This window comes from Chelon labrosus (genome assembly GCF_963514085.1).
Source record: "Chelon labrosus genome assembly, chromosome: 11".
In the NCBI taxonomy this organism is placed as follows: Eukaryota; Metazoa; Chordata; class Actinopteri; order Mugiliformes; family Mugilidae; genus Chelon; species Chelon labrosus.
Genome location: NC_140344.1, coordinates 16,711,018 through 16,738,875, shown reverse-complemented (window position 1 = coordinate 16,738,875; position 27,858 = coordinate 16,711,018). Strand labels below are relative to the sequence as shown.

At 41.9% G+C, this 27,858-nt stretch overlaps 2 protein-coding genes across 4 annotated transcripts; one reads left to right on the top strand and one right to left on the bottom strand.

Annotated features, from left to right (window-relative positions):
- Nucleotides 1-635: 635 nt before the first annotated feature.
- Nucleotides 636-22,513, bottom strand: c2cd5 (C2 calcium dependent domain containing 5). 3 transcript variants are annotated; one of them, XM_084555752.1, is made up of 29 exons: nucleotides 22,056-22,513; nucleotides 21,506-21,614; nucleotides 21,292-21,378; nucleotides 20,963-21,134; nucleotides 20,778-20,873; nucleotides 20,316-20,471; nucleotides 19,974-20,211; nucleotides 17,430-17,590; nucleotides 15,468-15,553; nucleotides 13,655-13,763; nucleotides 10,228-10,342; nucleotides 9,985-10,083; nucleotides 9,767-9,878; nucleotides 9,577-9,656; nucleotides 8,745-8,931; nucleotides 8,502-8,666; nucleotides 7,235-7,279; nucleotides 6,610-6,750; nucleotides 6,466-6,529; nucleotides 6,264-6,325; nucleotides 6,055-6,153; nucleotides 5,843-5,932; nucleotides 5,670-5,748; nucleotides 5,050-5,142; nucleotides 4,527-4,556; nucleotides 4,091-4,222; nucleotides 2,761-2,954; nucleotides 2,524-2,670; nucleotides 636-2,425 (listed from the first exon to the last, which is right to left on the bottom strand). In XM_084555752.1, exons 2-29 carry the CDS (start codon nucleotides 21,593-21,595, stop codon nucleotides 2,300-2,302), a joined length of 3,255 nt encoding a protein of 1,084 aa, XP_084411878.1. In that variant the 5' UTR covers nucleotides 21,596-21,614; nucleotides 22,056-22,513; the 3' UTR covers nucleotides 636-2,299. The 3 variants fall into 3 exon arrangements, with proteins under 3 accessions (XP_084411878.1, XP_084411879.1, XP_084411880.1); XM_084555753.1 differs by having other exon boundaries at nucleotides 4,121-4,222; nucleotides 22,056-22,512; XM_084555754.1 differs by lacking the exon at nucleotides 7,235-7,279 and having other exon boundaries at nucleotides 22,056-22,512.
- A 3,613-nt stretch (nucleotides 22,514-26,126) lies between these two features.
- Nucleotides 26,127-27,791, top strand: tnni1c (troponin I, skeletal, slow c; the record flags this gene model as incomplete). Its single annotated transcript, XM_084555976.1, has 7 exons — nucleotides 26,127-26,141; nucleotides 26,252-26,284; nucleotides 26,579-26,620; nucleotides 26,721-26,852; nucleotides 26,964-27,053; nucleotides 27,162-27,344; nucleotides 27,436-27,791. Coding segments are annotated over 7 exons (591 nt in total), but the record flags the coding sequence as incomplete, so codon positions are not given.
- Nucleotides 27,792-27,858: the final 67 nt, after the last annotated feature.

The window sequence follows — 27,858 nt, the reverse complement described above, 5'->3', positions numbered from 1 at the left end:
TTTTTCTGACTTTTTCTGACTTTTTCTTTTTCAGAAGAATTTGAGATTGTATTTTACAATAAAACCAAACGGAATGTATTGCTCTTAGAGTCCAAAGTTAGAGTTCAAAGTTGTACTCTTTACATGTCTTTATTAATGACTTCTGTGTGGCTAAAACAGGGTATCTTGCTTTTTTTCTACGTTATGTGAAGGCATCTTAACAAATAACGTTAGAGGTGTCAAGAATAAATGTTAAGAAACGTTGTTTTACGTAAAATGTAACTTTCAAAAATGAAATATATATTTATTTTTTAAAAAGCGTTTAAACTACATATTAGTGTGATGCCAGTTCATGATTAATCTACACAAAAAAAAATAACAATTCTGATAAATGGTCAAACACAACAATTTTCTACTTATCTACTTCTGTTTTGCGTTATAAATTTAATATTATTGTATTTCTGACTGGTTGCACACATAGTTTGACAAAATTTAATTTTCCTTGTTTTATTAAACAAAAAAAACAATCAAACAAACGCAATCATTACTGTATGTTTTAAGTTGTGGTTATAATAAAGCAGCAAGGTCATAGCATTTACAAGTATTTTATTAAGAAGAGATGGCGTAAACATGTATTGTGAAGGATGACAGACAGGTGAAGCTTGACTTGAGTTTATTGTGCAAGACTTACCAGGCAAGCATACAGATTCATGGCAATAAAAAGTGGATCTGCATGCTGCTAGTCAAAAAGCCGAAGCATCCACAGACTGTATGTACATTCAAGTTTTAGACACAAATATAGGAAACTGATCACAAACTGCCGACCACACAGATTATGGTACCACTAATTCTCTGACACAGCGACTTAAAATAATCGCACGAATGGGAGTAGTCGGATTAATAAATTTTACGTTACAAAAATACTGCAGTCTGATTTTAGAGAACATTTCCAGTTTAGTTTCGGGTGGCAACAACAACTAGAAGATGCTTTTTTCCAGAGCTGGACATGAAGGTCAGAGAAGGTTAGATCAACAGCGAGACTATTAGCATGAGGGCCAAAGCAACAGCGATGAAGCTCAGCAAAGGTGTGTGAAATATGACACAGGCAGATGCATCAAGGAGAGGATGAAATCCTAGAGCTGCAAGGGAAGCAAGAGGTGCTTTAATTATAGAGGTGTAATAAATTCAAAACCACCTCAAAGACTTTATTTCAATGAGCCTCTTGATTTCACTTATATCCATTTGTACCCATCACCATTTTCCCACTCACTCCAGATGTAATTTAATAAAAAGCATACCTATTATGCGCTTGGTTAAATCTATTTCACAACAAAACAATACAATCTAATAGTTTTGATTTAATAGTCACTGGAATATGTGAGAATAGAAGTTCTACAGGGAATATTGTCACTCTACAAAAATATGTGCATCTTATGGCTGTAATCGTGGCCTCTTTTTTCGCATCAGATGTAACTTGAGTCACTCCCAGAAATAAAAACAAGTCTAATCGTGTACACCATTATTTGACACTTGCTTCTGTGGTTTACAGCTTCTGAGCAATACTCTAACAATAACTCGATTCCTCAACAGAATCAATATAAAATCTAAATTAGGCATAAAGAGAGATATAAAACTGGACACCAATGAAATAACAAAATAGATCGCAGGCTTGTTTGGAATCTTGCTTCAATTTTCTATTCTGAGGAAAAGCACCAGCCTGTTGAAATTGAAATACTCGCTGTGCCTGACACATAATCTGGCCACTTGAATCTGAACAGATGGGCCTTTAATCTGCATTTACTCGAAACAGTGAGCAAGAATTTGACTGCATTTAAAATCACCAGATTGTACACAAGTGAGTCCCTTTTAGGACAGCCATCCAACGACGTCTGAAATCAGCGGATGGACATATTAGTCATAGCTGCCTCAAGTGTTACTCACGCCAACACAAGGATATGGCCAATATACTGGACGGCTGTAATACAAATGAAAAGTTAGCTGCTTTGGCCAGTTTGAAGCAGAAAGTATTGAAATACTCCAAGATCATCTAATTCTCAGATCCACATTGTTATGCCCTGCACAAATGCTCTCTTTAAAAACTGAAAAAACATAAAGAGGAACATCCTGCACTTCTATATTTATACAGACTGTATGTTTCTGAGTGCACGAGTAATGGATCTTTATCACCCGTGTCCAAACCTTTGGATCTTTTACAGAGTTTTAAGGCAAACGTAAATGATGAGATTTGGACGGCTAGACTCAGAGAGTGTGTTCACTCAGATTGTTCTTCCCGCAGACAGAATCATTGTCCGTTTCATTGTCATGTAGCCACATCGGTGCTGCTACAACAGGTCTGTCCGATACTTGTCGTCGAGGCCGCAGGCTCCAAGTCGTTTTCCCTGACGCAGATAACTGCATCGCCACTCACGTTAATCAGACACTGCGCCTAAAAGAGGAAAAAATACACAAGATTAAACCAACAAAACAAAACAAAAAAGTATACTTTCAAGCATGGAGGTACATATTTGAAATGAGTGTCAGTACCTGGTTCTTGTTTGGATTTTCCATGAGCATGCACTCTTTCATGCTGTAGGACACAACTGCATTGCCGCCCAGGGCTGCTACATGGGCTCGAACCATCGCAAACACCTCTGCTATGAATGAATGGAGGAAGCCACTAACACCACCTTCCTGCAGAGGAGAAAACACACACGTTTCATGTAATCCAGATGATCCTGGGGGCAAACCACAACAACTTTCTATGCTTATGTCGCCCATTACCTCCCGTAATGATGTCGTCTCCCTGATAAAAAACATGTTGATGATTCCAAGGTATTTAATGATGCGCGTCCCAGGGAGGAAGGAGAGCGGCGTCATCTTCACCACGGTTACCGAACTGCCTCCGAATGAGCGGCTGGAGCGCAGCGATCGGGAACGTGCCTCAGGCACCGGACTGCTGCGGTCCAGAGATGAGACTGCAGGTTCAGAGAGAGCGGGAAGAGGTGGAAGAGGGAGACAAAAAGAGGGGAGGGGGGGAAAAAGACAAAAAGGGAATGGAGATACCAGAAGACACTCAAAAATAGTGGAAAACTCAAAAGCTGATATGAACGTTGCAGAAGCAGAAAGAGATGTCAATGTGGAATGTGCGTGCAAAAAAATGCAATGCTGTTAGCACATGAGTAACTCGTGTGCACCTACAGTACATGTGCTACAAGTTTCTTGTGTGTGCTAGATAATATATACAGTATGTGTTTCTTGACATGCAGTGGTGTGTGTTGTATGTGTGGTGCCAAGACAATCAGTTGAAAAGCGTGCACTGCCATGCGTGTCATGCAGTTGAGCCGAACAGACAGTTACACAATGTCTGCAGACAGACAGACAGACCTGGGCACAGCTGTTTACGTGTGAATACAAAATGTACAGTGAAGTACATGAGAGAATACTGCTACTTGTTTGTGAGAGAGGGTTTGAGACATGGAGACAGACAGAAACAGCTTTGTGCTGAGCTGGGCACGTGTATACAAGCCAGAGTGTGAAAGATGCTCCATTGTCTTACTGCAAATTTACCTGATGTGGCCTACATCCATCAAACCAGGAACCTTCAGAGCCACACATTAGACTGCAGTTGACTTACTGTGCACAGGACTGAAAATCATACCAGCTCTTGCAGAAAAGCATTGCCCCTCCCCGCCCCACCATGATTGTTTCGCAACACAATTCAGACATGAAATGTTTTAGCATTCACACTGTATGTCCTCAAATCATGTTTTCTCAACTTAGAGTCTTTAATGCAAAGTAAAATAAAAATGACTCCTCCAGACCATACAGACCTACACAGTGCCTTAAGGAAAAATGCTGCACACTGAATGCATAAAAACTCTTTTAATTTGTCATCATGGTTACCATGGCTACAGGCATTTTAAAGCCAAGATGCCGGTTGTGGATCCCTCTGAGGGGCGGGGCTTCAACTTTCACACTCTAGCCAAAAAGCCAGTGCTTGATTTGCAATGCTCCGCCCCCCAGCGGCATGCATGGAGGGGTGTGTGAGTGTATGTGTGTCCGTGTGATTTCTTGTGACACTGTGTTCTGCATTTGTGGGTATGATGATCACCAGAGTGTGCTAGAGACTGTGTCCTCCTACTTGTCTTAACTGATCCTCGTCTTATGGTGTGAGCTTTCAGCCTAAGCAGCTCTAGCCAGGTGCTGCATCTGTCTGCAAAGGAACCGTAATCAACGGAGGCAGCTGGAGAAAACACACACACACACACACACACACACAAACACGCGCGCACACACACACACGCATAGCCCACAACCGAACAAACGCAACAACAACAACAACAACGACAACAAGAAAAGAAAAGAAAACAGGACACAAAAAACAAACGAACAGAAGAACAGAAAAGAACAAAAATGGATGAGGTTTGGGAGCGGTGCAGGATAACTCTGTCCAGACAAAAGGACGAAAAGTAAAAACAGGGTAGTGTAGTAGTTTCAGTAGCCGGGAGGTGGGGCAGGGGGTGATAGTGGTCAAGAAGGGGGCTTACCTCTGGATGAGACTGTACTCTCTGGAATACCTGTCACACACATACACAAACATCATCGTCTACCTTTGTGCTTGCAGAACGCGAGACGAGTTCAGCATCAGGCCCTTGCTCTGCCCACAAGGATAGCTCAGCATGTGTTATTTAGCTTCAACCATCATCCCAACTCTAACTCTCCATCCAATGCACATCCAAACCTTGCCCTTGGCAGGGCGATCTGTTACCATGTTCTTTTAATGTGAATGGAGGGAAAGCCACGCTGCTTTTATGAGTATGACAACTCATCTACACAACGTTATACTGTCATCTAAGTCCACAGCAAAACAGAACACACTGGGCAGCTACACATCGCTATTCATTTACCTGCCGAACGAACCATAACCAGCTGGTTTTGGCAGAGCTTTGCAGCTGGGGTGAATAAAGAGACTGTACCTGAGGTGTTAGTGGAGGAGATGGGCAATGCTTGTTAGTGAAGCAGGGCGGAGGAGGAGCTCGGGGAGCAACTTAAAAAATGCTTAAAGGGTACCTGAGGTTTTGGAAGACGGCTGAGTGTTCACAGATGATGAGTCTGCGCACAACTCCATGGGAAACTGCAGCTGCTCTTCAGTCTCACTCCCCCCTGAAACAAAATATGCACACAAAATCATCAACACCTTGGTGACTGGTTCCAAACAAAATACAATTTGTAAACAAATGTGTCTGCATGTATTTTCACAGCTTTCTGAATACTGATATTAGTCGTTCTTAAGTCCATCAACAGCTAGATCCACTCAGACACAGAGTACTTTTAACCAACAGAGAACGGGTTTCAGTTCTTGTTTGTGAATGAAGCTCCAGCCAGTATCACTTTACAGTGAGAACTAGATGACTGTGAGATCCAAATAGAAATCATGACAAAATGTCCTCATGAAATGTACTAAACCCTTGAAATCCGAATGGAAAATAAGTGGTTCAACTTTTAACATCAGCATGGAAATCTGATGAATTTCATCAAATGCTTGAAGGCTCAACTCGGAAAGGAAATTCATTGCATTCAGTACTCTGAAGTTGGGCCACCTATTGGACTAAAATGCAAACATAGTTTGCTACAGAGTGCTGGGTTTAATTTGATTCAGTTGGACCAAAACATCTTTTAACCAGACAGACCTTTGGTGATGGACTTCTCTGCTGGCTTTTCTTGAGTCTGGTCTTTGTCAAAAGTCATGGAAACGGCCGTCACTGCCACCTGACAAGGAGACAGAGAGTGAAAAAATTACGATTTCAAATCTTCTCGTTATGTACGCACTTTGGTAAAACAGGGATGGCCTTGAACTTCTCACCTGTATGAGGTCTTCTTCTGGCACTGCTACAGTGAAGTTGAGATGACAAAGGCAGCAGGGGATCATAGACCGCAACTTGAAGTAAAAACTCTGGAACAAACATGATCGTAGATTTTAAACACACTATTCAAAACATAATGACATCAAGTAACACTGGAGTGTGAAACATACACATTACAGATAACAAGCATGGCATCAATAAAGGTTAATACCTTCAGCAGATTCTCACAAAGGTCGGTGAAGATCTTATTTAAGCCTTGATTAGTGAGAGTGGCATTGCTCAACCTGAAGACCCTCACGGATGTGAACATCTGGAAAAGATGTCAAACAGTGACATAGCATAAACAAAAAGACATAAGAGGGACTCATTTTCTAAATTTATGTTAATGACAAAATTGTTATAATTAAGTTCAAAATGCACCTGTATTGCTGAAGTCCAGTTATAAATCCCAGGCATGATCTCAGTATTGCAACTGTAGAAACCTGAAGATGCGGAAGAAGAAATTGAAGCAGGAACGCAAAGAGCGAAACAATGACATTTGAGCCAATCAGTAGATAACTGACTGAGCGTGTGCAGTGCATAGTCTTGTGTTTAAACGGCCAGCGTATGGCACATACAGTACCTGATGGTGGAGATGCATCAGTCAGGAGGGAATGAATGTCTTCCACAGCATCAGTGTCGTCAATCTACGGCAAAGAATAGATGTAGTTAGAATTTGCTATAGAAACAACTGCATACAAGTGTACTGATTTGTACAGACACACACCTCCAGGACAAATGCATCCTTTTTCCCGTGGGACAGATCCAGTTCTGACAGCTCGTCTGAGCTTTCCGAGTGGGAGCGAAAGAGTCTGGATCGTTGCCTAGGCTCAGGGATCGGAGAACCCACCCCTTCCTCAGTCAGCTCCTGCAAACACAGAGACATGACATCCAAGCAGACGGGATGTCAAGGTGAAAACCGTAACATCACAGAAGCCCACATCTGCACCTCACGTCTGTCAATGTACAACTATAAGTTAGTAACACTCCACATGCTCACACTCACCCAGTTGGCATAAAAATGACTGGTGTTAATTTGAGTATGAATCTGGAAAAAGTAAAAAGTGGCACAAACACACACCTACACGCCATAAAAACACACAGGTGAGAGTGTGACTGGTCTGGGTTGATGCTCATAATGAAAATATGTTAACACTGATTCAATGAGTTTGTGAGGAGTTGTCTCGATATGTGACTCTGGTGTGGGTTACACAATGTCCTGCCCCCAAAAGTCCCCGTTTAAGAACCTGTTATTCTGTTACTGCAAAGGTGGTGCATTACTGCAATTAATAGAGTGAAATATTTGTCATGCTTTGCTGTGTCTCACAGCTAAAAGTTGGCATGCTCAGTACCATGTTTATGCCGCAGAACACCTCAGGGTCCAGGGCAAATAATTTCTTTAATAATCAGAGAGAGACAAGAGGGGTAAGTTTATCATGATTCACAAAACAGATTATACAGTTCAGACTTGAAGTATTTGGACATTCACGTGTTTTGTCGTTCTTCAGGCTCTGTGCTTCAACACACACATAACGGATGGTGCATTACAGTGCCAAGTCTCATCTTTAATTTGAGATGGTTTACATCAGTAAGAACTCAGTGGGATATATGGCCTTGTTGCATGCATAAAACAGAACAAAAATCTTATTTAGTATAATGTTTGATAGGCGTGCTTTGGTTTATGACCTGCTCCATTCCTCCTCACACTTGTCCTCTTAAAATCTTTTTGACAAATTAGTTTTTTGCTTCTAGAGTCGATAAAACTATGTTACACAACTCCACTCTTAAATTTGTGTTTTTACAAACTGGAGCCTGTCCCTACGTCCAGGAAAACATTCTTCACTTGCTTTTCTTTCCCGTGTCTTCCAAAACATGACCAGAGGTGCTCCTCAGTCTAACGTGCTCTGCCCCATTTGCTACCTCTCCCGTATGTCCTAACATTTTGTACTTTACAGCCGACTGCAAAATAAATACCTTTGTATATCGTTTTGAACCTTATTATTATAATTCTCCCTTGCAAAGTCGCCCTTTTACTTCTTTAAGTGACTGTGTCATTTTAAACTCTCAATTTACTCTGTGACTTGGCCTTTAATGTTGCATCCAATACACAGAACCTGACAAATAGAAAATTCTGTAAGTGTCCAAATACGTAGGGTCTGGGGTGTATATTATGTATAATTACATGTTTTTAACAATCAAAAATGAGGCCAAAATACTTGGTATAAATTATTTGAATATGACACAGAAGCACAAGTCTTCAAGGCCATAATCTGTAGATATTAATATTCTTATGGGCCTTCCAAATACAAAGAATACATTTAGTGAATATCCTGTTCTTACTTCTCGTCATGTTTTCTGTATAAAGATGAGCGCAACCAAAGATAGATGAATAATAATGGGAAATGTATCAGGGTAAGGGTAACACATCTGAACACCGCAATCTGAAACCAGTTTCACATCAACTATGCCTTGGTCTCAATTTCTGCTCCGTTGAAACAGTTTAGAAATCCACTTTGAAAAGTGAAAAGTTGGCGTAACAATGGAGCTTTGGAGATGTTATCAAACAGCTCATCTTTCCGTATATTCATTTACTTCACAAACAAATGATGTCTATCTCACCGGAGGGTTGATTTGATAGAGCGCTTTGTTCTTGGCTATAGTGTCATTGATCCTTTTCTGGATGGTCAAGATATGGTGCTCATTGCTCAGGTCGCCGGGCGTCTTTCCCGCAATCTGGATGCTGCCTGGTGCCGGCAGGGCTGTCAGGTACACCCCTGTCGCAGACTGAACACACACACACATTTAATGGACTGACTGGTACCACACAAATGTATGGCTTGTTAGCTTAAAATGTTGACCTACAGCTAGACCCAGGAGCATGTTCTCGCCAACACTGATCTGTATGTGCAGGCCAAACAGGGCGTTCATGCTCCGCAGCTTCAGTTTATTCATCAGCTGAGTGTGCAGCTCATACTCCATGAAAGGAAGCAGGTTGGAGATGGCAGTCGCGTTCACTTCTCCCTGGGCTTTCTTCTTCAGGCGACAGAGTCTAGAAGACAATAAGCATCGGCGTTAAAAAGTGCCCTGTGGAAATTTCATGTTCACATACAGTATGTTTACATTCAACACCTGCGATTTAAGTATTTTTTTAATACCAGCAATATTTGCATTCACAATGATTAGTTTGTATTATTTTTCCCCTTCATTTGTGAGCACATCACTGCACATCGTCCTCCTAGCTGCAGTAGGCTTCTCCTGCCCTTGACAACAATCACTGCTGGTTGACGTAATGAATGTTGGCAAAATACAAAGAGATTTACCTGGCGCCTAATCAGCATTGTGTGTGCTTGTCTGGAGAGGGCTTGAATGTAACAGACATGCATTTATATTTAAAACCTTGGAAAGCACTTAGCATAACAGATGACATATACTAGCCTGGAAGCCCGTCTGAACTTGAACAAAATTCTTGTGGTGGAGAGTTAGTCTGGAGCTTACTATTCGCAAAGATCTGCCAGACCAATTGAATTGTTTGCGTGGGCTTTATGTGGTGACAGGCAGCAGAGTAACAGCGACGTAGTCATACACATCATCTGAGTGCCGTGGAGTTGAAATCAAACTGGCTCTGATGGATTGTAGGACTATCCAATTGCATGCCAACACTGAGAAGAGTTTGGGGGCTTGTGAGGAGTGTTACCTGGCCTGGATGAGGCAGCCCTTCCCTGTGACAGCTGCTTCTGGTGGCAAGTCAATTGTAGTGAATAGCACATCAGGAACCTTGGGGAAAAAAAACATAGTTAATTCATATTTTTCATAACCAACATTTTTACACTGGAAAATCACTTTTATCTTTGTTAAAAAATATATAAATGTACTGTATTTGAGACCTTTTGTCTTCTGCAGTGGTAACAGTAGGTGAGCTGGGCAGGAAATGGCATGTTGAGCTCGTCATACGGGATGTGACAGAAACCACAGCTTGGGGGAGACGGCTCCTCAAACCTATCGAACAACACAAATCATATGAGATCTGCATCCACAGCTTAGTCTTAATACAAGACTTTACACAGAAAATAATCAATATTTAAATCAGGCACATAAAGACAACCTGTGGTCGGTGCTTCCCATGTCTAGACAGCCTTCACGCATGTACCGAGGATTCAGGATGGCTGCTGTGCCTGATGCTGACAAAATACACACCTCCTCACTGTAACGAGGAGAGTTGTGAGATAAGGAGAAAAATCAAACCGAGGGGAATGAGAACATAACATGATATCTAGCGTGTTTGAGACAAATAGAAGATAAAAAAAAAAATAACAAACAGAGGATAAAACGCATATGTACTCCATACCAAATGCTTGTGCTCTCACTGTAGCCTATAACAGCATGGCAACCGAGAGCTTTGGCATGAGATTTGATCTCCTGGCGAATCTCTTCCCACCACGCATCACGAGTCTCTGGTTCATCTGCAAAACACAAAGTTCTGAGTCAAACAGCTTTCGCAAAACATTTCTAAATTGGCAGAGTTAGCTGTCAAAAACTCACTGACGTCTAGCAACCAATGAGGTAACACTAAACATGGTTAAATTTAAAAATAAGAGTGACCAAAATGTCAAACACAATGACAGGGAATTAGCCTGTACCTAATGTGGTATCTATTCTGACTGCTTTAACTTACCAGAAAACAAACAGACACCAAACAGTACAGTTTGTATCTTCTGATTACTTATGGGTTAAATGGTGAATCAAAGCAAGCCAAAACCAATTATCAGTTTGTAAAACAAAGTGACACTGGGAATGCTTGATGAGAATATGAGGATGATGATGAAGGCAAAGTCAATGGTTAGATTAGTTGTCGTGTGTTCTTGGCATCGTTCCTTAACTGCACTAAAACCTCTTTTCCGTGTCTCCTTTCTGTCAGCAGAACTAACAGAAAGGACACGGGGGAGATATACAGTCACCAGCCTTTACATAATTTGGCTTTGGTGGTAAAAGAGAAGACACTGTGTCTGGGGTGTAAGGTGAAAAAGGTGCTTCTATCCCTGACAAAGATATTAAATTCAAAGGGATTGAGCCTTCATCATATTTAGGCTAAACCATGGGTGTGTTTCAATAGTCTCATGAGGCTTTGCTCCACACACCTCTGTGTTAGCAGAGCCTTATTATTGCAAGCTGAGGGTTTAATGTCACTCATATAGTAGTTCTAGGTTGCTGAACAAAGAGGCCGTACGTGAAGCGACATTAGAGTATTGAGCCGCACCCCATGACTCCCTGTGAGGGCAACATGCTGATGGAGCGGGGCCCCAGAAAGACAGAGAAACTCAACTGCTGGGTGAGACGGGGAGGAATGAATGAGGCGAAAAGAATGAGCGATCAAAGTGAAGAGATGACAAATAATGACTGATGGTCAGGCATCAGGCCCACGAGGTGGGTTCCTTTAAACCAGAAGCAGCATGTCATACAGGCACAGGCTCACCAACGTGCACGCTCATGAGCATGTGCACGCTCACGGGCAGAGAAGGGCCATATTCATTCACCAGAGTCCATCGAATATCGTCCCTAAATTACAGAATTGTGAGTATGATCGTACTGTCTCCTTTTCCGTAGGTAACCTCTTTAACTCAGTCCCCATCAAACATCCCAATCCGGTTTTAATTTTAAAGCTGCCACCCACCAAATCAATCTGCCTTTCATGCATTCATCCATCCATCACTCCTTCTTTCTCTCTCAGTATGAATACGGCCCAGTGAGTTAGGGATGCACATGCCCGGTCAGTGGCTTTTTCACAGAGTAAACCTCCTAAACCTCCTCTGGTCTAGACAGGTTTGACCACAATGTCAATTCAGGAAGCGTTAGAAACAGCGCTGGGATAACGTTAGGGAAGAGCTGCAGCTCTTCCGTGCAGCAGGATGAGCTGGGTGGGAGGTAGCCAGGCCAGGCTGGATGGGGTGGGGTGGGGACAAATAGCATGCACAACTCAGCTCAGCACACACTCACACAGATTAGAGAGAGGAAGATGGCAGCTCACTGAATTCACGAGTGTTCAGTGACACATTAAACTACGCTGAATTTAAGTATGGATATTTAGGATGGCTGCTGTATATTGGTTAAGTGTCAGTGTTGGGTACTTGCTGAGAGGGCACAAGTTTAACTTCACTGAGCTGCCATCACTCCTGTGGGTGAGAGCAGTAAAAGGGGGGAAATACCTGCAGTGACACTATTCCAGTCTAGCAGTTTGTATGAGCGCGTGTTACCCAAGGCTGGGCCAGAACACACCGTTAGTACAGAAAAGAGAGAAAAAGAAAAGAAGAGACAGTCTAACAAACGAGCACAGCACAACAGCAGCACTCCACAGTCACTAAGCAGACACAGACAGCACTTCACAGTCACTATGCAAAGACAAACTATTTCAGGCCTACAAAAACAAAGGAGAGGGAGACTGATGAGGCAAAGAGGAGAACAGAAAAGACAACACCTTAAGGGCTACAAAAAATATAAAAAAAAAAAAAACAACTTAGGGAGAAGAGAAGCTACAAAAACACAAAAAGGTGCATGTAGCAGCGATCTAACTCTAGTATACTCTTGAAATAAACGGTGCACTGTGGAGATATCTTGTACACAAACATTATGTTTACATTAAGAATTTAAGAGAACAACGTGTGCATCCTCAAAGGCCGAAGAGACCCTGCTCAAAGATTATTGGTGAAGGTTTTAATATATGAAATTAACAGTGATGTCTTCCTCGTGCAACTTGTGGTCAAAATCTCCACAGGGTACTTTTAATGCTGCTCTGAAGTTGAAAGGCATGACAACAATTAACTCTGCTCTTTTCAAAAGTACTTAAAAAGTTGTTATTTTTACAAAATTAAACAAGAATATTGTAAATTTATTGCTTAATGTCAAGATCATTTTAAAGACTTTGATCCCCTTGAACAACTCTGAAAAGAAACCGGTTATACTAACCCAGCCCGTATTCATTAGCACTCCCTTTGCTTAAATTCTTCCTTTGCTCACAGTGGTCAAGGAACATTAAACCGAGCAAGTGGAAAAACTTCTAAGGCTACTGAGTCGACACTGCTACTTCCACATTGTCAACAGGCGGGTAATTACCTAAGAGCGACGTCTGACTCTCATCAACATAAAGGCGTATAACAGGTATAGGAGAAAAACATTTAACAGACATAAAAAGCTAATTTGAAAACTCAAGGTGACAAAGCATATACCTCACCTGCAGCCAACAACACCACACAACAAAAAAAAAAGCAGGCAACAGATTGCAGCCATGCATTGCACCTTACCCCCAGGGGGCATCACCACATAAATCAACAACACAGGGACCAGGGCATACACACACACACACACACACACACACACACACACACACACAGCCAGCAACATGATCAGCACCAACTATCATAATTATAACAGAAAGCCGCTTAGCCAAACCACGAGGTGAAAGATGCCCCTATCAATAAAACTACTTGACGCAAGTGATGGCTTCCTATCCAAACTATCCAGGTGTGACCAGGAACAGCTTTCACCTGCTTAAGGATTAACTCAAGTAGTAATTTTTCCAAACAACCAAACAGATCAGGACCACACACAGGAGAAAATTGTGCAACACAGGAGGATAATGGGTAGCATTGACTAACAGCCAGTTGCCACAGCACCAGACACTCACATGACACTGTAGATCAATGGAGGAGCTCACTCATATTGCTTTACGGGACAATGAAACGAGCTGCACTATTCCTGAGTGTTTGTGTGCGTGAACTCACCGGGGTTGTGGATGCGGTCCAGTAATTTGACAGAGCGAGCGCTGACCACTCCACCAACGTGAACCAGAAAACCAGGTGGGAAAGAAGTCAAGGTGAAAAAGGGGAACTCCTGCAGATAGAAAATAAACGGGTCACTTACAAAATGGGAAAAGCACATTCTGGATTTTTATTTTTTTTCCCTCTTTCAGTTTTAATAGTTTTATTCACCAGCGTAAAACATGCATAACGGATAAGAACTTAGTTGCAAACTACAAAAAATATATATGACTTAGACATCATCTGAAGATTTAACAACACTATAAAACAAATTATATGCAAAGTCAGAAAAATCTAATCTTTAAAGCAGAAAAAAAATATTAAAACCAGACTTCAAACTTCAGATTTTGTTGTTTCCTTGGCTGTGCCGACTGTTATGCAGACTTAAGTGATAACAGAATCAGAATAAATGCCAACATGCAGCAAAGGACTGAAAGTGACGTAGTACCCCCATGCAACTATTATCCCCCAATTGCTCCATTCCAGCCTACACTCAGAAACACACAACTCACATTTCAAATAGATCTGGAAGTGATTGAGGAAATATCATTTAAATGACACCTTCGTATTTTGTATCACTACTTAGTGGTCGATTCAATCCTTTCAAATCTATACATATGTACATGCATATATTAGGTTTGGAGCTGAAAGTGAAGGACACACACAGACAAAGTAGTTTGTGGTTGAGGATCTGGTTTACATGCTTCTCTCTGTGCACTAATAGGAGAGCCTGTCCTCGGCCTCCAGTCAAATAATGCGATGCAAATACATGCAATCACTCACAAAAGGGGCTGGAAATACACGGCCTGCCACTTGGCATCTTGGTATTTATTCTAGGTGGTCTTTACAGAAAACCAGGGGGACGTTGTGCTTCCAACCATGCAGGACTGGTATGTGATGAATGGCTTTAGTGGGGAGAATTAAGGCAGGACTATCACTAGTTTCTTCCTTGTCCAGCACTCGATAAAAAAACAAAACAAAAAGCAAACTTCTCCTCCCACTTGGAGCCAGGAGACAAGAATGAGGTGATGAGGTGAGTATGTTCATTCGCATTGTTGACACAGGAAAAAAATAAAATAAAAAATCAGACTCAGGAAAAGACATCAGAAAGGAGGGAGGCGTTCAACATGAGTATCCAGAAGACACACACAGTCACACACACCCCTTCAGACTTGAAGGGAGCACAACTCCTAGCCTCCGAACCTCTGCCTGACATGTCTGTGGATCTTTTAGGTAGGTGAAGAGCACACATGCAAAACTGGGTCGCACAAGGACCCGCTGCCATGTTGCTCAAGCCAGCGCCACACCTCCGAGATCTACAAACAGCAGAGGAGGGTCGGTAGGAGCTGACTCAGACTGGGCGGTGGCTATCGGCGTTGTCAGGATGTTAAGGGAAAGGTGGAGAGTGAAAGAGTGTCACACTGATGGGACATACCCTGGCGTTTAACAATAACCCAGAGGAAGACGCTCCCTGAGTAGCACAAGTGGTCAAGAGGACAGAGAGAGGGAACATTATTTGGTCTTAAACAGACCCATCCCCATCAAACACCTCACCAGTGTAAATCAGAAACCTTTCATGAAGAATGCAGCTGTTGCACAGAAAGCGTGTGAACCTTTGTGCAGACATCTGAGGCTTATGTGCAACATGTGTCAGAGCATTAACTGTCAAAGCAGCCATGCTTAGCTCGCTGTGATTTATAGTGCGTTTCAGTCTCAGATGTCTGCACGTAAGGTGAGCCAATAAATACATGTATGAAGTGTGAGTGTGTCACCATACCCTCTGCTCGAGAGCTGTCTGCGTCTGTTGTCTGAGCAGTGTCTTCAGAGGCCCTGCCTCCTTACCGGCGCTGCCACTGCCCATCCCTGACAATAGAGGAGAGGTCTGTTTCAGTTTTATCACTTTTAACACACACATCAACGGGCTAAAAAGTCAAACAAACTATCAGTTTATCATCACATTGAAGCATTAAGGTTATCGTGACAAATCAAGAGAAAACAACTGCTGGCCCTGCACACAACATGTGATATTAAATAAACCGTATTCGTCCTCATCGATAGCTTACTCTAACCGTTTTCTAAGTACACTGAGAAACACATCAAACCACATGCTGGGGAAGAAGAATCCAGAGTGGGATTCAGACAGTAGCGTTGTCTCACAATGGGCTCTGGGCAACTATGTCACACATGCTGTGTTAATGTTTCTGATAACACCAGGGTTCGAACACACCTGCTGTTGACCCAATATACTGAACAAACAAGATTCTGCTACTTGATGACACACAGCAGTCCTACTATACCGGAGGCTGCCAGCAGCAGGTCCTCAGTGAAGGACACGCTCTTTCTCAGCAAGGCAGAGTCTGAGCGGTTGGAGGAGAGAGGGGGCGGGGTGGTTGCTCTGGGGGCAGAGCCTTGACCACAGCCCACTGAGCCAATACCAGGAAGGGACAGAGTGTCTGTGGAGAGGGTGGGGGAGCTGGGGCAGAGGAAGATCCCAGGCCTGCGTCTCACTGACTGGGGCTCCTCTATCCAGCAGAGAAACAGATGGAGGGTGCACAGAGAAAAACAGATATATTGAGAATGGACAGGCTGAGAGCAATGAGGATAGCGGGCAGAAGCACAACAACTGAGTAGGCTGAGAAGAGCGTGAGGAGGATGAGGAGGATGAAGTCAAGACAAGTGCAGAGAAATTAAGAGTGCAAAGTAGGGATGCCCCAGACTACAGATTGGGACATCTGACTTAACTGGAATTGCACATACTGACATTAAGAGATAAGGTACCAACCATAACAGTCATTAAAGAACTTACTTTTAGTGACACAGAATCCATGGCCTCAAATTACCTTAAAAATGATTCCAATGAGTTAGCCCAATTAGTTACTGGTATTTTAACTTTGAAAAACAGACCACTGGTACCAAATTGTCACTCGGTATTGTCAGATGCTAGAAGTTGCGGTGTTGGTAATGTGGAGAAATAAATGCGAATAAGTGCATCCCTAACAGAAATACGCTAGCTAACACAGATGTAACAGAGTTAGAAAAGATGTGGGGGATACAATCGCAAAGAGATGGAGAAGAAGAATGGGAGACTAAGAGGAACAGAGGATGACAAGCGAAGAGGAAACATGAAAAAGTAAAGTAATGGAGAGGAAAGGAGGCGGGATGTGAGTCAGGGGACTGCAGGTCCAATCAGGAGGAGTCGGGAGCTGATTTAAGAAGGTTCTTCAGGCTTTATGGACATTTATTGCGGGACCGTGTTAAAATATACTGAAGTTGTCCTTGGGGTAGAGTTTGACCGAACTTACCGTTTCCTCAATGATTAACCATAATGGCTGCTAATGAAGAAGTGACCTTCGATCAACAATAGCCCCCTTGAGACACAGTGCTTCTAAGACTACAACATCAGGGGACAGAACTAGTTCAGCGATCTGGTGCAGTTTCACACTGTAAAGTTTTATTTAATTTGCGCTTTTATTTATTTTTTGTTTTTTTAAATGTGTGAACTAAAAAGTCACACCAGACCACTGAGGACAGCAGGTAGGGATCAATGCACGGCTAAATAAATATTCACAATACCATTTACAACAAAATAAAGTTAAACAACAATGAAAAAAGGTGAAATAAAAAAATGAATAAATAATAAAAAAATAAAATAAAACCACCATCATAGTAGCACCACAATGAGATGTGGGAGAAGGGAGGGATGAGAATGTGGAAGGGGGGCGGGGCCAATTATTCTTACCCGTCTTTGGCGTCAAACTGAGGTCTGTGTCTGATGATGAGGACTGGCGGCTGCATGGCTTGGAGGGAGAGAAGGGGGGAGGAGAGGAGGAGGAGGTGGGAAGGGCTCTGAAAGGGGTAGGCGGGCCGGAGGACGAGGGCAGATCCTCACCAAATACCGGCCTGCCAGGAGAACATGACACACACACACACACACACATACGTCAGTCACCTCACCCTCTGAGCGCCTGTGCGTGCTGTACATATGTAGGTGTGCGGCAAGTTTGCCATTGAGTGGAGATGTTTAATGTGTGATTTGTTTGCTTTGGGTGAGGTGTGTTTGAGGTGCTACAGATGGCTAGAAAGAGCAAGCGTTGAAAGCAAAACTTAAACACAAAAAACAGAAAAGCACGGACACACAAATTAAACTAACGAAAAACACACAAAAAGGTCAGATTCAACAGAAGGATGTCAAGCCGAAGCATGTGTCCCAGTAGAGTGAAGCAAAGGTTAGGTGACTGTAGAGAGATCACAGGCCCTTCCTCTGAAATGCAGCATGACACATCTGGGACCGTGGCTGCCCAACCCGTCGGAAAAACACAAAGAGGTATTTGGGGCTAAGATCAACGTTTTGGTAAGTTCTCTGACAAAAGAAGCAAGGGTCTGACTTCATTCTTCATCTTGATGCCCCTGTCTACACTATCAAACCATCCAACCTCTAAATACAATATAATCACTCTTCTCCTTCCGTTTCATTTTAAATTCCCTGTCCTATCCCTGCTCTTATTTCCTTCCCTGCCTCTGCGTACCAGTGAAGATGAGTGTGGGAACAGAGACAGAGAAGTTCTGGGACAGTCTCTGGGAGCTGCAGGCCGAATGCACGGGGCTGTTGTGGGTGGAGCGGCATCCGTGGGCAAGGGGAGACCTGGGCCAGTCAGCACAAAGAGAGAAAGACAGAGAGAGAGAGAGAGAGAGAGGGGGGAAGACGCAGGGACGATTTGGACACAAGCAGTGAGAAACGTCCCGATTCCGAATTTAGGCAGAGAGAAGGAAAGAGTCGCACACGAGTACAAACACAACACAACATTGCAGTAGAGTGAAAAGGGAGACAAAAAGGAAAAGAACAGCAAAAAGAGGGCTTATTTTCACTCCCACTTTTTGCCCAGTTATTCCATTTAAAAGTCATGTCAAAGCAACATGCGTAGCTCCCAGCATTAAGGTCTCAGTCTCTTCCATTTCGAGCAGGGATGCAAACACAAAAGGAAAAAAGGTGACAAACAAGTATCCACAGACTATCTGGCATGACGGAAGATTTTTTTTTGTTTTAAAAAAAACAATGAAATGAAAAAAAAAAAGTCTCCATTGTCACTGGAACAATAACCAGTGACAGAAACTTAAACAGGCAATAAATCAAGGAAACGGGCTACGAAAGGCCTTTTCTTTTATGTCACTGTAAAACATGTAAACTTTGGCTCCTGGGAAGTGATCTGTAGACCTCGCTTTCAGTCGTTTTATTTTATTTATTCCTTCGCTCTACCATTTAAAACTAAAATATGGCCAAATGTAAAACTGTCAAAAAACGAAAACCCCAGTTGTATTTCTTGTTCATTTTTGTCTAGAGTAAACAGTTAAAGGGAACATTTTTTATTATTTTAATGGAATTCTTCTTAATATCATCATTGCTGAATGCTGTCAACCTATAAGAAAACCTGTAATAATAAGGACATTTTTATTTCAGTATAAAAAGTACAATAATTAGACTCGCCATCTTTCCTCTGGCCCGTCATATATCTTGTCCTCAATTTAATAATTTTTTGGTGTTTCCGTTTGAGTTCTGTAAAGCAACTTGAGACTATCTGAACTGAAAAGTGAATAACCTGGGAATAATTCCTTTCATTCCTGATCCTATCTCTCACCAAAAACATTTTCCGCATTTAATTTGCACATTTTATGTTTACAAGTAAACACAAAAAGGCGTTCACATCCCTGATAGATACAATCTCTCTCTCTCTCTCTCTCACACACACACACATACACACACACACACATATATATATATAAATACAAACAAAAGGCACACATGCAGTCATCTGTAGCTATGCGTACACGATAAAGGGAGCATACTGTTAGAGGCTGAGCAGAACAAATGTGTGCTAGATACTCACTACAAGATGCAGCACTAGAACATGCAGAGGCAGAGCAGAAAGCCATGCAAGAGCAGTCTAAAAGAGCAGACAAGGGAGGAGGGGGGGGTTGAGGATGGCTGTGTGTGTACTGTACATGTGTGTGTGTCTCAGGTTATGTCGTGTGCTGATAGTTTTATGATGCGTTACACGAGACACAACAGACACACAAACTACAAAGGGGAAATCGTAGATACTGAGACACACACAATGGCAACTGCTAGACTAAAGACAAGCTAATATATACAGTACATTTCACCCACACGCTCTCCCTCTCATGCACACGCAAAATATGTTTCCCCCTTCTAACAAACTAGGTTCGCACTGAAACTTGCATGTCAAAATAGGATTTGTCCATGCCTGTGTTGTTGGTTCATACTCACTCCTTTCCATCTTTTGACGGGGAATTGCAGGCATTGGAAGCAGGAGCTGTGTTAGGGTGAATGTGTGTGTTGGTGTTGGGGGCGCTCCCAGAACTGATTTTGTCCAGCGTGCAGGCGGTACCTATGGCCCGGACCACCAAGCCAGACTCCCCCTCCAGGTCGAAACACTGCAAATAGCCAACCACTGCATTCCCACCCATCTCCAGTACCTTAAGCCCTATTTTTCTCTGGAGCTCTCCTAAATAGGGATTAACACACAGCAAAGTTAACAAGAGCATGGGAGAACGGGGACATTTCTTCTTCCTCCCCACCCGAATGTTAAGAGGATGGGATTTTTCTTACCGGACATAAGTGAGATGAGCCTCTGACGGGCCTCATTGGAGGCCCGTGGAGTTCTGATACGGTCGATCCACTGGTACTCTGGATCTTCATTCACAACGAGTTCCTCCACAAATCCATGCACCATTGCTGCCCGGTAGGACCGTGGAATTGATGTGGCTGCCATTCAAAATTAGACATTAGACGAGGAAGTTAAAGGGAAATGTTCCTTTAAAACTTCTTCCTCTTCTGTTTTTTTGAAATATTCTTGAGCAGGAAGTCTTTGTTTACAAATACACTGCTGGCACTGACACAGGCTGTAATATTGCTCATAAGACTTAAAAAAAAAGCATCAACTTAACATCACAATTATATATCCTTAAATTAAAAAAATCACATGCATATGTTTGTTAGTAAGTGCCCAAAGTAATTATGATTCTGAATTAATTATGATGCATTTTAAAACGAATGTCAGGTCAGACATACTGCAGAAAAACTTGATCCCGCATGACGACTGTCTGAAGCGGTTCAAATCATTGAAGAGCTCCACTTTGACGAGGACATTGATCTCCCCTCGGATACCTGACCAACAGCCAACAGAGGGAAACACAATGAGGAACTTTCAAAATAAATCTTGTCATTATGGTGGTCAGGTCAGTTTCTTCTTGTACCGTGAATGGTGTCATAGATGGGAAACCAGCCAGAGATGACAGAAGCCGCTTCTGTGCACAGCAGCGGGTCAATGTCAATGTAAACCTTCCCTATGGCATCGTTAGCGCTGTAAGTGTCGTGGTCCAGTACTGTGATCTGCAGAGGCTCATCCTGCAAGTCCTCATCGTCGACCTAGACAGCAGGAGAAGAAGAGGAGGAGCAGGAGAGAAAAAGGAGCAGAGATGAGATAAAGTCTTCTTTGTGACGGTTGGAAGTAGTGAAGCTAAATCTACATTTTGTATTGATGAATCCACCACTGCCTGCCATGATTAGAAGAGGCTCAAATTACCTCAAATTTGAACCATTCGGAGTTCCACTGTGGATTGAGGGATTTGGGACAGACATCTGTTTTGAAAGTTGTGTTTCCAAACTTGACCTGTGAAATAAAAAGGTACAAGACACATCTTTTAAAACACCTTTTTTTATCACTCATACTCAGCAGTGTTTATACATGATATTGTTGTAATCAAAAACAGCAATGCTGCTCAAGCATCTCCACTTACCTCTACAAAAGCATCAGTAAGATCACTGGCTCTGTCCATCACAGGCAAGTGGCGCCCAGCCACAATTTTGGCCTTCAGTTTTCCAGGCATGATTAGATTTTAGGTAGACCTGCACGCAAATATTAACAACAACAATGAATGTCAGCTGTCAGGTGCTGCAATCAACCCTGCTGTCACTTACAACAGTGAAAACTGAGGAGTGGGCATATGTTGTTGACAGTGTGGAGAGCCATTTCCTCTGTTTACAAGATCACTAGCAAATAAGCTAACTTCTCTCAGCTAAACTAGATTCTGTAGCTTAACTTGATATAGCTCGGTTCAAAGTTACCTACTTTAGTGCCCTGTGTGAACGCGACAGCTATCAACCGTTAGCTAGCCCATGCTAGCAAACAAGGCTAGCATGAAAAGCCACTTAACTGCATTGCAGTCAGAATCTCTTTAGCTCTAGTTACCTGATCGGCCATGTTTTTACAATCATGCTGCAAAGCCGCCACATATGTATCAGTAAAATGAGCTCAGTGGCTCACAGTCCAACCCGTATCATCCTTACCAGTGCTACACTATGAACAGGCAGCTGTCAAAGCGGCAGCGGGCTCGTTTTACTCGGACATTACTGTTGACAGCCCACCGTTCGTCTGACCTCCGTGCTTCTCCCATAACACGAGACGTTAGTTCCCAGTACACCACGCAGGAAACTGTCGTTCAAGTTTGAAATATCACCAAACGATATCACAGCTATGTAAAGACAGCTACCGGTCCACGAGTGACGTTAGGAAACACGTATTAATTAGTTCACATGACCCGAGTTAGCGCGTTTACGACAACGGCTAGCTCGATAAGGATGAAGCCCATGATGAATGAGTTTTCAGCGGTGAGTGTGTGCTGCCTTCAAATACACCTCGTAAAGTTGTACTTTACGCAAACAACGCTACACTTGTGATGTTAGGATTGGAAAAAATTAGAAAAATAAATGTTCAAAAAATATACGCTAGATATATAAAATAAATACATATACCAAAAAGTGATTGTAGATTTTCTTATATATCTTTTTTATAGTTTCACTGCATTGTAGCTATGTAAGTAGCGGCCATACAGTTAAAAACTGTATCACTTAAAGGCAGCGTCAAGATTTGTTTTGGGCATGCGCATTATCAACAAACTGGCTCATCCTCCAGGTGACAGTCGATGGGTGACACTGATAAGGGAGGAAGTAAAGAGGCTAACTGTGTTATGTAACAAATACAAATAAATTCAACTGACAGTAACAACTGAACTGTAGTCTTAACAAGAGTGGACCCTGTTGTTACTGTCAACAATTCCACTAAAAGCCCCAAAGTGGGTAGTGTGTCCTGTCTGTCCTTCCTCACTGAATAGGGCCAGGGATATACTTCTTTACCTATTTTGTGGGTGTCCCAGACAGAAATAGTGTCCCCAGCCAGTGATCTTGATCTTGCATTATTTGACATTTATTTGAATGAACATATTACTTCCCGAATGTTGAACTGCATCATGTGTGGCTAGTTTCCCAGTAGTTTCATGACCAATTATTGTTTACACAGCACATCATGGTATTGTCAGGTTACTATATTACGAGAACCAGCTGGAGGAGAACACATAAAAGCAATGATTTTCAATGAATATTCTGAAATCCCAAAAACAAAGTATGATGACAGAGGCAGTAGAATAAAGGTATATTTGATAGATATTTGATAGATAAGCCATGTGTTATTTTGAAAAAACAGCACTGGAGATGATTTTGCTATTGACTGCCACTGTGCTATATCAGTTCATTTTCTGATTATCTTCATAGACTTCCTAGATCTTCCAAAACTATATATGGTATATTGTCCATGTTTCAGTGAGCTTGGAGCTGAGATCTTTTGTCTGTGTATGAATGAGAGTATATAGGTGTATGTAAGTATATGTGTATTATATCATGTGTATAAAATTTAAATTATACCTCAAAATAAAACAATAAACTAGGCTATTTGTATATTAAGTGTATAATAAGTACTTTTTTAAAAGGCTAAGGCCTGTTTATCATGTCAGTACTGACACTTGTGTCGGGTGGATATGTTTGAATTAAATCACAGAACTCATAGCTTGTCACCTCTGTGAATAATGCTGGTATTTTTGGTCAGCATGCATATGAAGACAAGCGCCTGTGCCGTCCTTGGCACTGCGAAGAGAGAGATGGTTACACATGTACAGTATGCACACATTTCAAAGTTTGCATTTTACTTTCAAGAATTACAAAAGGGCAGGGCTTGAACACAAGGTAAGCTTTGATCCTAAGATAGAGTACAGTGTCGAGGGTATAAATACAGTGCTAAAAGTGTGTTACAAGGTGTCCCGTGCAGCTGGGGACTACACTGAACCTTATTCTATATTAAAACACAACATGCTGTTGTTCCTACAAAACATATCGTCACTGCCACACAAATGAAGTGTGTCAGAGGAAGCTGACAGCAGCAAGGTCAACACTTTCCAACCTTTGAAGGATGGTAACAGTTACTTTAAATGACACAAAGAAGAAAAGATAAAGATGGATAATTATCTTTTTCTGAAATACGACAAAGGCATAAACATGTCCATTTTAGAAGTGAAAGCTAGCAACCGCCACGTGTGTTCAGGGTAATCCAACTTGTTTGTTTGGGCTCCAGTCCACCTTCACACAGGTCATGTGAACTGGAAACTTGCTGCTGGGACTCCACCCAGAAAAAAACTATGTGCACATAAAAACAATGGGTGAATGGTAAAGGCTGATCAACAGGAGTGCCCTTTAAAGTTTAACACCCATCAAGACGGAAGGGTTATCCTAAAACTGAAGCAAAACAGAACATTTTTAAAACTTTATGTCAAACATAATAAACACAATATTTAGCCAGGAGCTCCAGGGTCCCTACATGGTAATTATCAGCATATAATGTGAATTTTCAATACTACATAATACATATGCTTTTTGATCAGCTGTCAGATATTAATTCACAACTCCCAAAAGAGAAACCCATTGAATTTGTTGAGACCATGACGCTTCCCTCTAGCACCACCATGTGGACATTTGTGGTTTTTAGTAAGACCTTGTAGATGAGGGCCCTGTACTTTGCTGTGGTTTGCTGGGGGAGCAGTACCAGCAAAAAGGACATAAGTAGGATCGACAAATTAACCCTAAAAGTTGGACATGTTATTGGTAGTGAGTTGGAGACGTTTGTCTCAGTGAGAGACAGGAGGACCCTGGACAAACTGCTCTCAATAATGGACAATCCATCTCATCCACTACACCAGACAATAGAGGGGCGTCGGAGCTCATTCTCCAACAGACTGATCCAGCTCTGCTCCCACAGTGAACGCTACAGGGCGTCTTTCATACCATTCTCAGTCCAGCTGCGCAACAACTCACCTTTCTGTAACATATAACTCCATGTTATTCATGTTAATGGACACTATTGCACCTTACTATCATTCATATGTATATAGTATTCTTCCATCTCTATTTCTTGTACATTTGTTCATATGCTAATTCTGTAATTTTTTTGCTTACACTATTTTTATTTTATTTTACTAATATTTAATTTTATTTAATCGTTCTTTTACTTGTAGTTCTTTTTTTTAAAGTGCAGCTAAGCTACTGTGACCAAGCAATTTCCCTTGTAGATCAATAAAGTTTATCTAAGTCTAAGTCTAACTCTGACCACAAGTTTAATAATGGCTCAGCGGGTGCACAGCATTGTGTGGATGTCACACATAGCACAAAGGTTATTGAATATAGCAATGTCACAACGGCTGTTGGGCAGTAACAGAAAGGGCATTTGTGCTCGTTGTTTCTGTCAGACAACAAAAATGTTTTATTAATATTCAGGGCAACGCAGATGAATACAATACAGATTTGTGCAGCATGTGAGGACTATTGTTGGATGTTTTATGTGTTTTCTGTGATCAGATCACACAGCCCAGGATCTGAATGACACGAGGGAAATACTGGGAGACTGGGATCCTTAAACTATTTGTGGGATTTCATCTTCTCCAGCAGAGGTGGTAATAATATCCCACAGTAAGAAGTTAACAGGCGGAGCTTTTCTTTTAATCCTGGTGACAGGCAGGTGATTTCTGACCGGGAGCTGGGTGTTGTCATGAGGCCAGCTGTTAGAGAGGCTGGAAAAAGAAGACGTCTCACACGTCCTAGTTTAAAAGTACCACGAGACGCATTGTCAGAGCAGAGTGCTTCCTTCACTTTGTCTCAGCTCTCAGAGGCCATCATTCACTTCCTGAAAGCGGACGATTCAGCAGAGGGACTCTACTCAATAGATAAGCTCTGGTCTAAGGGTCTGACATATAAAAAGCCATCTGCAGTTGAAAGCCACTCAGAAATCTCCACTCTTCTAAAGTGATTGTTTTTTGATGCTGCAGCTTTTATTTTTTTAATCCTTTCATTTTTTTAATAAAAAAATCTAACAGCATCCTGTTTTTTTTTTTTTTCTTTTTCAGAGGCACAACAATGTCTACTGAGTAAGTTTTCAGAATCTTCTAGATCATTTACTAACCGATGAAGTATTTCACCTCAGAATAATAATCATGTCTCTTGTTTGCTCGTGTATCTCTGATTCCTCTGGTCCAAATTCCACATGGCCATCACAGTGTAAGTTACACCGTGCATGTCTCGCCTTCTTCACAAGATAGATTTCTAATGGAGTAAATCAATGCTTTGAACAAATTTTTAAATCGCTTGTTGTACTTGTTTCTCCTCAGTTTAGACCACCACCTGCCAAGGGAGACGCAAAGGTAGGTTATCTCATTTGTTTATGAATCTACATAAACAAATGAGAGCAATACTAAAGTATTGCTCTCATGTAGATCTTGACCAATTATATCTGTGAGAATACTCTTCAGTTTATTTAAAATAAATTCTATAGTTTTATTATGATGTTACTTAAAAGCAGCATGTAATTTTACTGGGGAAAATATCTGGATTTATATAAATACTAGTAAGCTGCAGTTATTTTTTCATGGTGAGATACCAGGTTACACAGTGAAAGAGTTTCAGGTGTAATATGTTATATTTTGCATTGTTTCCAGCCAAAATGCAAGATTTCAGCCTCACGCAAGCTGTCGCTGAAGGTAAATTACTTGCATAACGTGCATGACTTTGCATATTAGCTTGTCAATAATACGTAAAACCGACTAAAATTAAAATCTCTGTCAACTTTGACCTGTCCAGATTCTTCTGCTGACTCGTGCGATGGAAGAGCTGGAGGCGGAGAAGGCAGCACGTGAGGAAGAGAAGGTTCGCTACCTGGGAGAGAAGCTTCCACCTCTGCAGCTCAGTAGTTTGAACATGGACGACCTGCAGGTGAGATTCACACAGAGGAGGTAAAACAGGGCAGTTCTGGTTGGGTAGAAAGAAAAATCTCTTGTCTTGCTCATGAATACAAACCATGTCAATGCTGGATGTTTTTTGTAGGAACTCTGCAGGAAGATGCATGCACAGATTGATGCGGTGGATGAGGAGCGGTACGACTGTGAGTCCAAAGTCATCAAGAACGGCAGAGATGTATGATCTCATTGCACAGCATCAGGCATCAGATTTGACCGAAACACAGTGAAAAGGTTTATTACCAAGAGACGTAAGTTCACCAGAAGTTCCTTTCACTATCTGTAGATCAATGAGCTGAAGCTGAAGGTGCAGGACCTCGGAGGGAAGTTTAAGAAACCAGCCCTGAGGAAGGTGAGAGTGTCAGCCGATGAGATGATGCAAGCTCTGTTTGGCTCCAAGAGTAAGGGCTCCATGGACCTGAGGGCCAACCTCAAGTCTGTGAAGAAAGAAGACATTAAACAGGAGAAGGTACGGCTGAACCAACACACATCATATGTATCCAGAAACTTAATGAAACTGCGAAACTTAATAACGTGAATATGATGATTTGATACTTTAGGAGCTGACAATGGAGGTGGGTGACTGGCGCAAGAACGTGGAGGCCATGTCTGGCATGGAGGGCAGGAAGAAGATGTTTGCCGGTGGTGCCCAGTAGAAAACTGTCTCTTCTACACAGTGTTGAGGAGTAAGATGCAATGGAAGAATTGAACTGAAAGCAAAATAAACGTAAAGCTAATGCAATAAAATTGTATATTACCAAAAAATAACGAGTAACGGAAAGGGAATACAATTAAAAAATGAGTAATTACATTAATTTGTTTCTCAAAGAGCCAAATGAATACACAATAAACGCATAAATAAGTCTCACGTTTTGTGTTACTGAAACTGAGAATAGATCTGAAGCAAAGGTGACATAGTAAATGTACAGTAGCTTTTCGTGCTGGTGCACGGAACAGCTCTATGAGTTTTATTAGAAGGATGT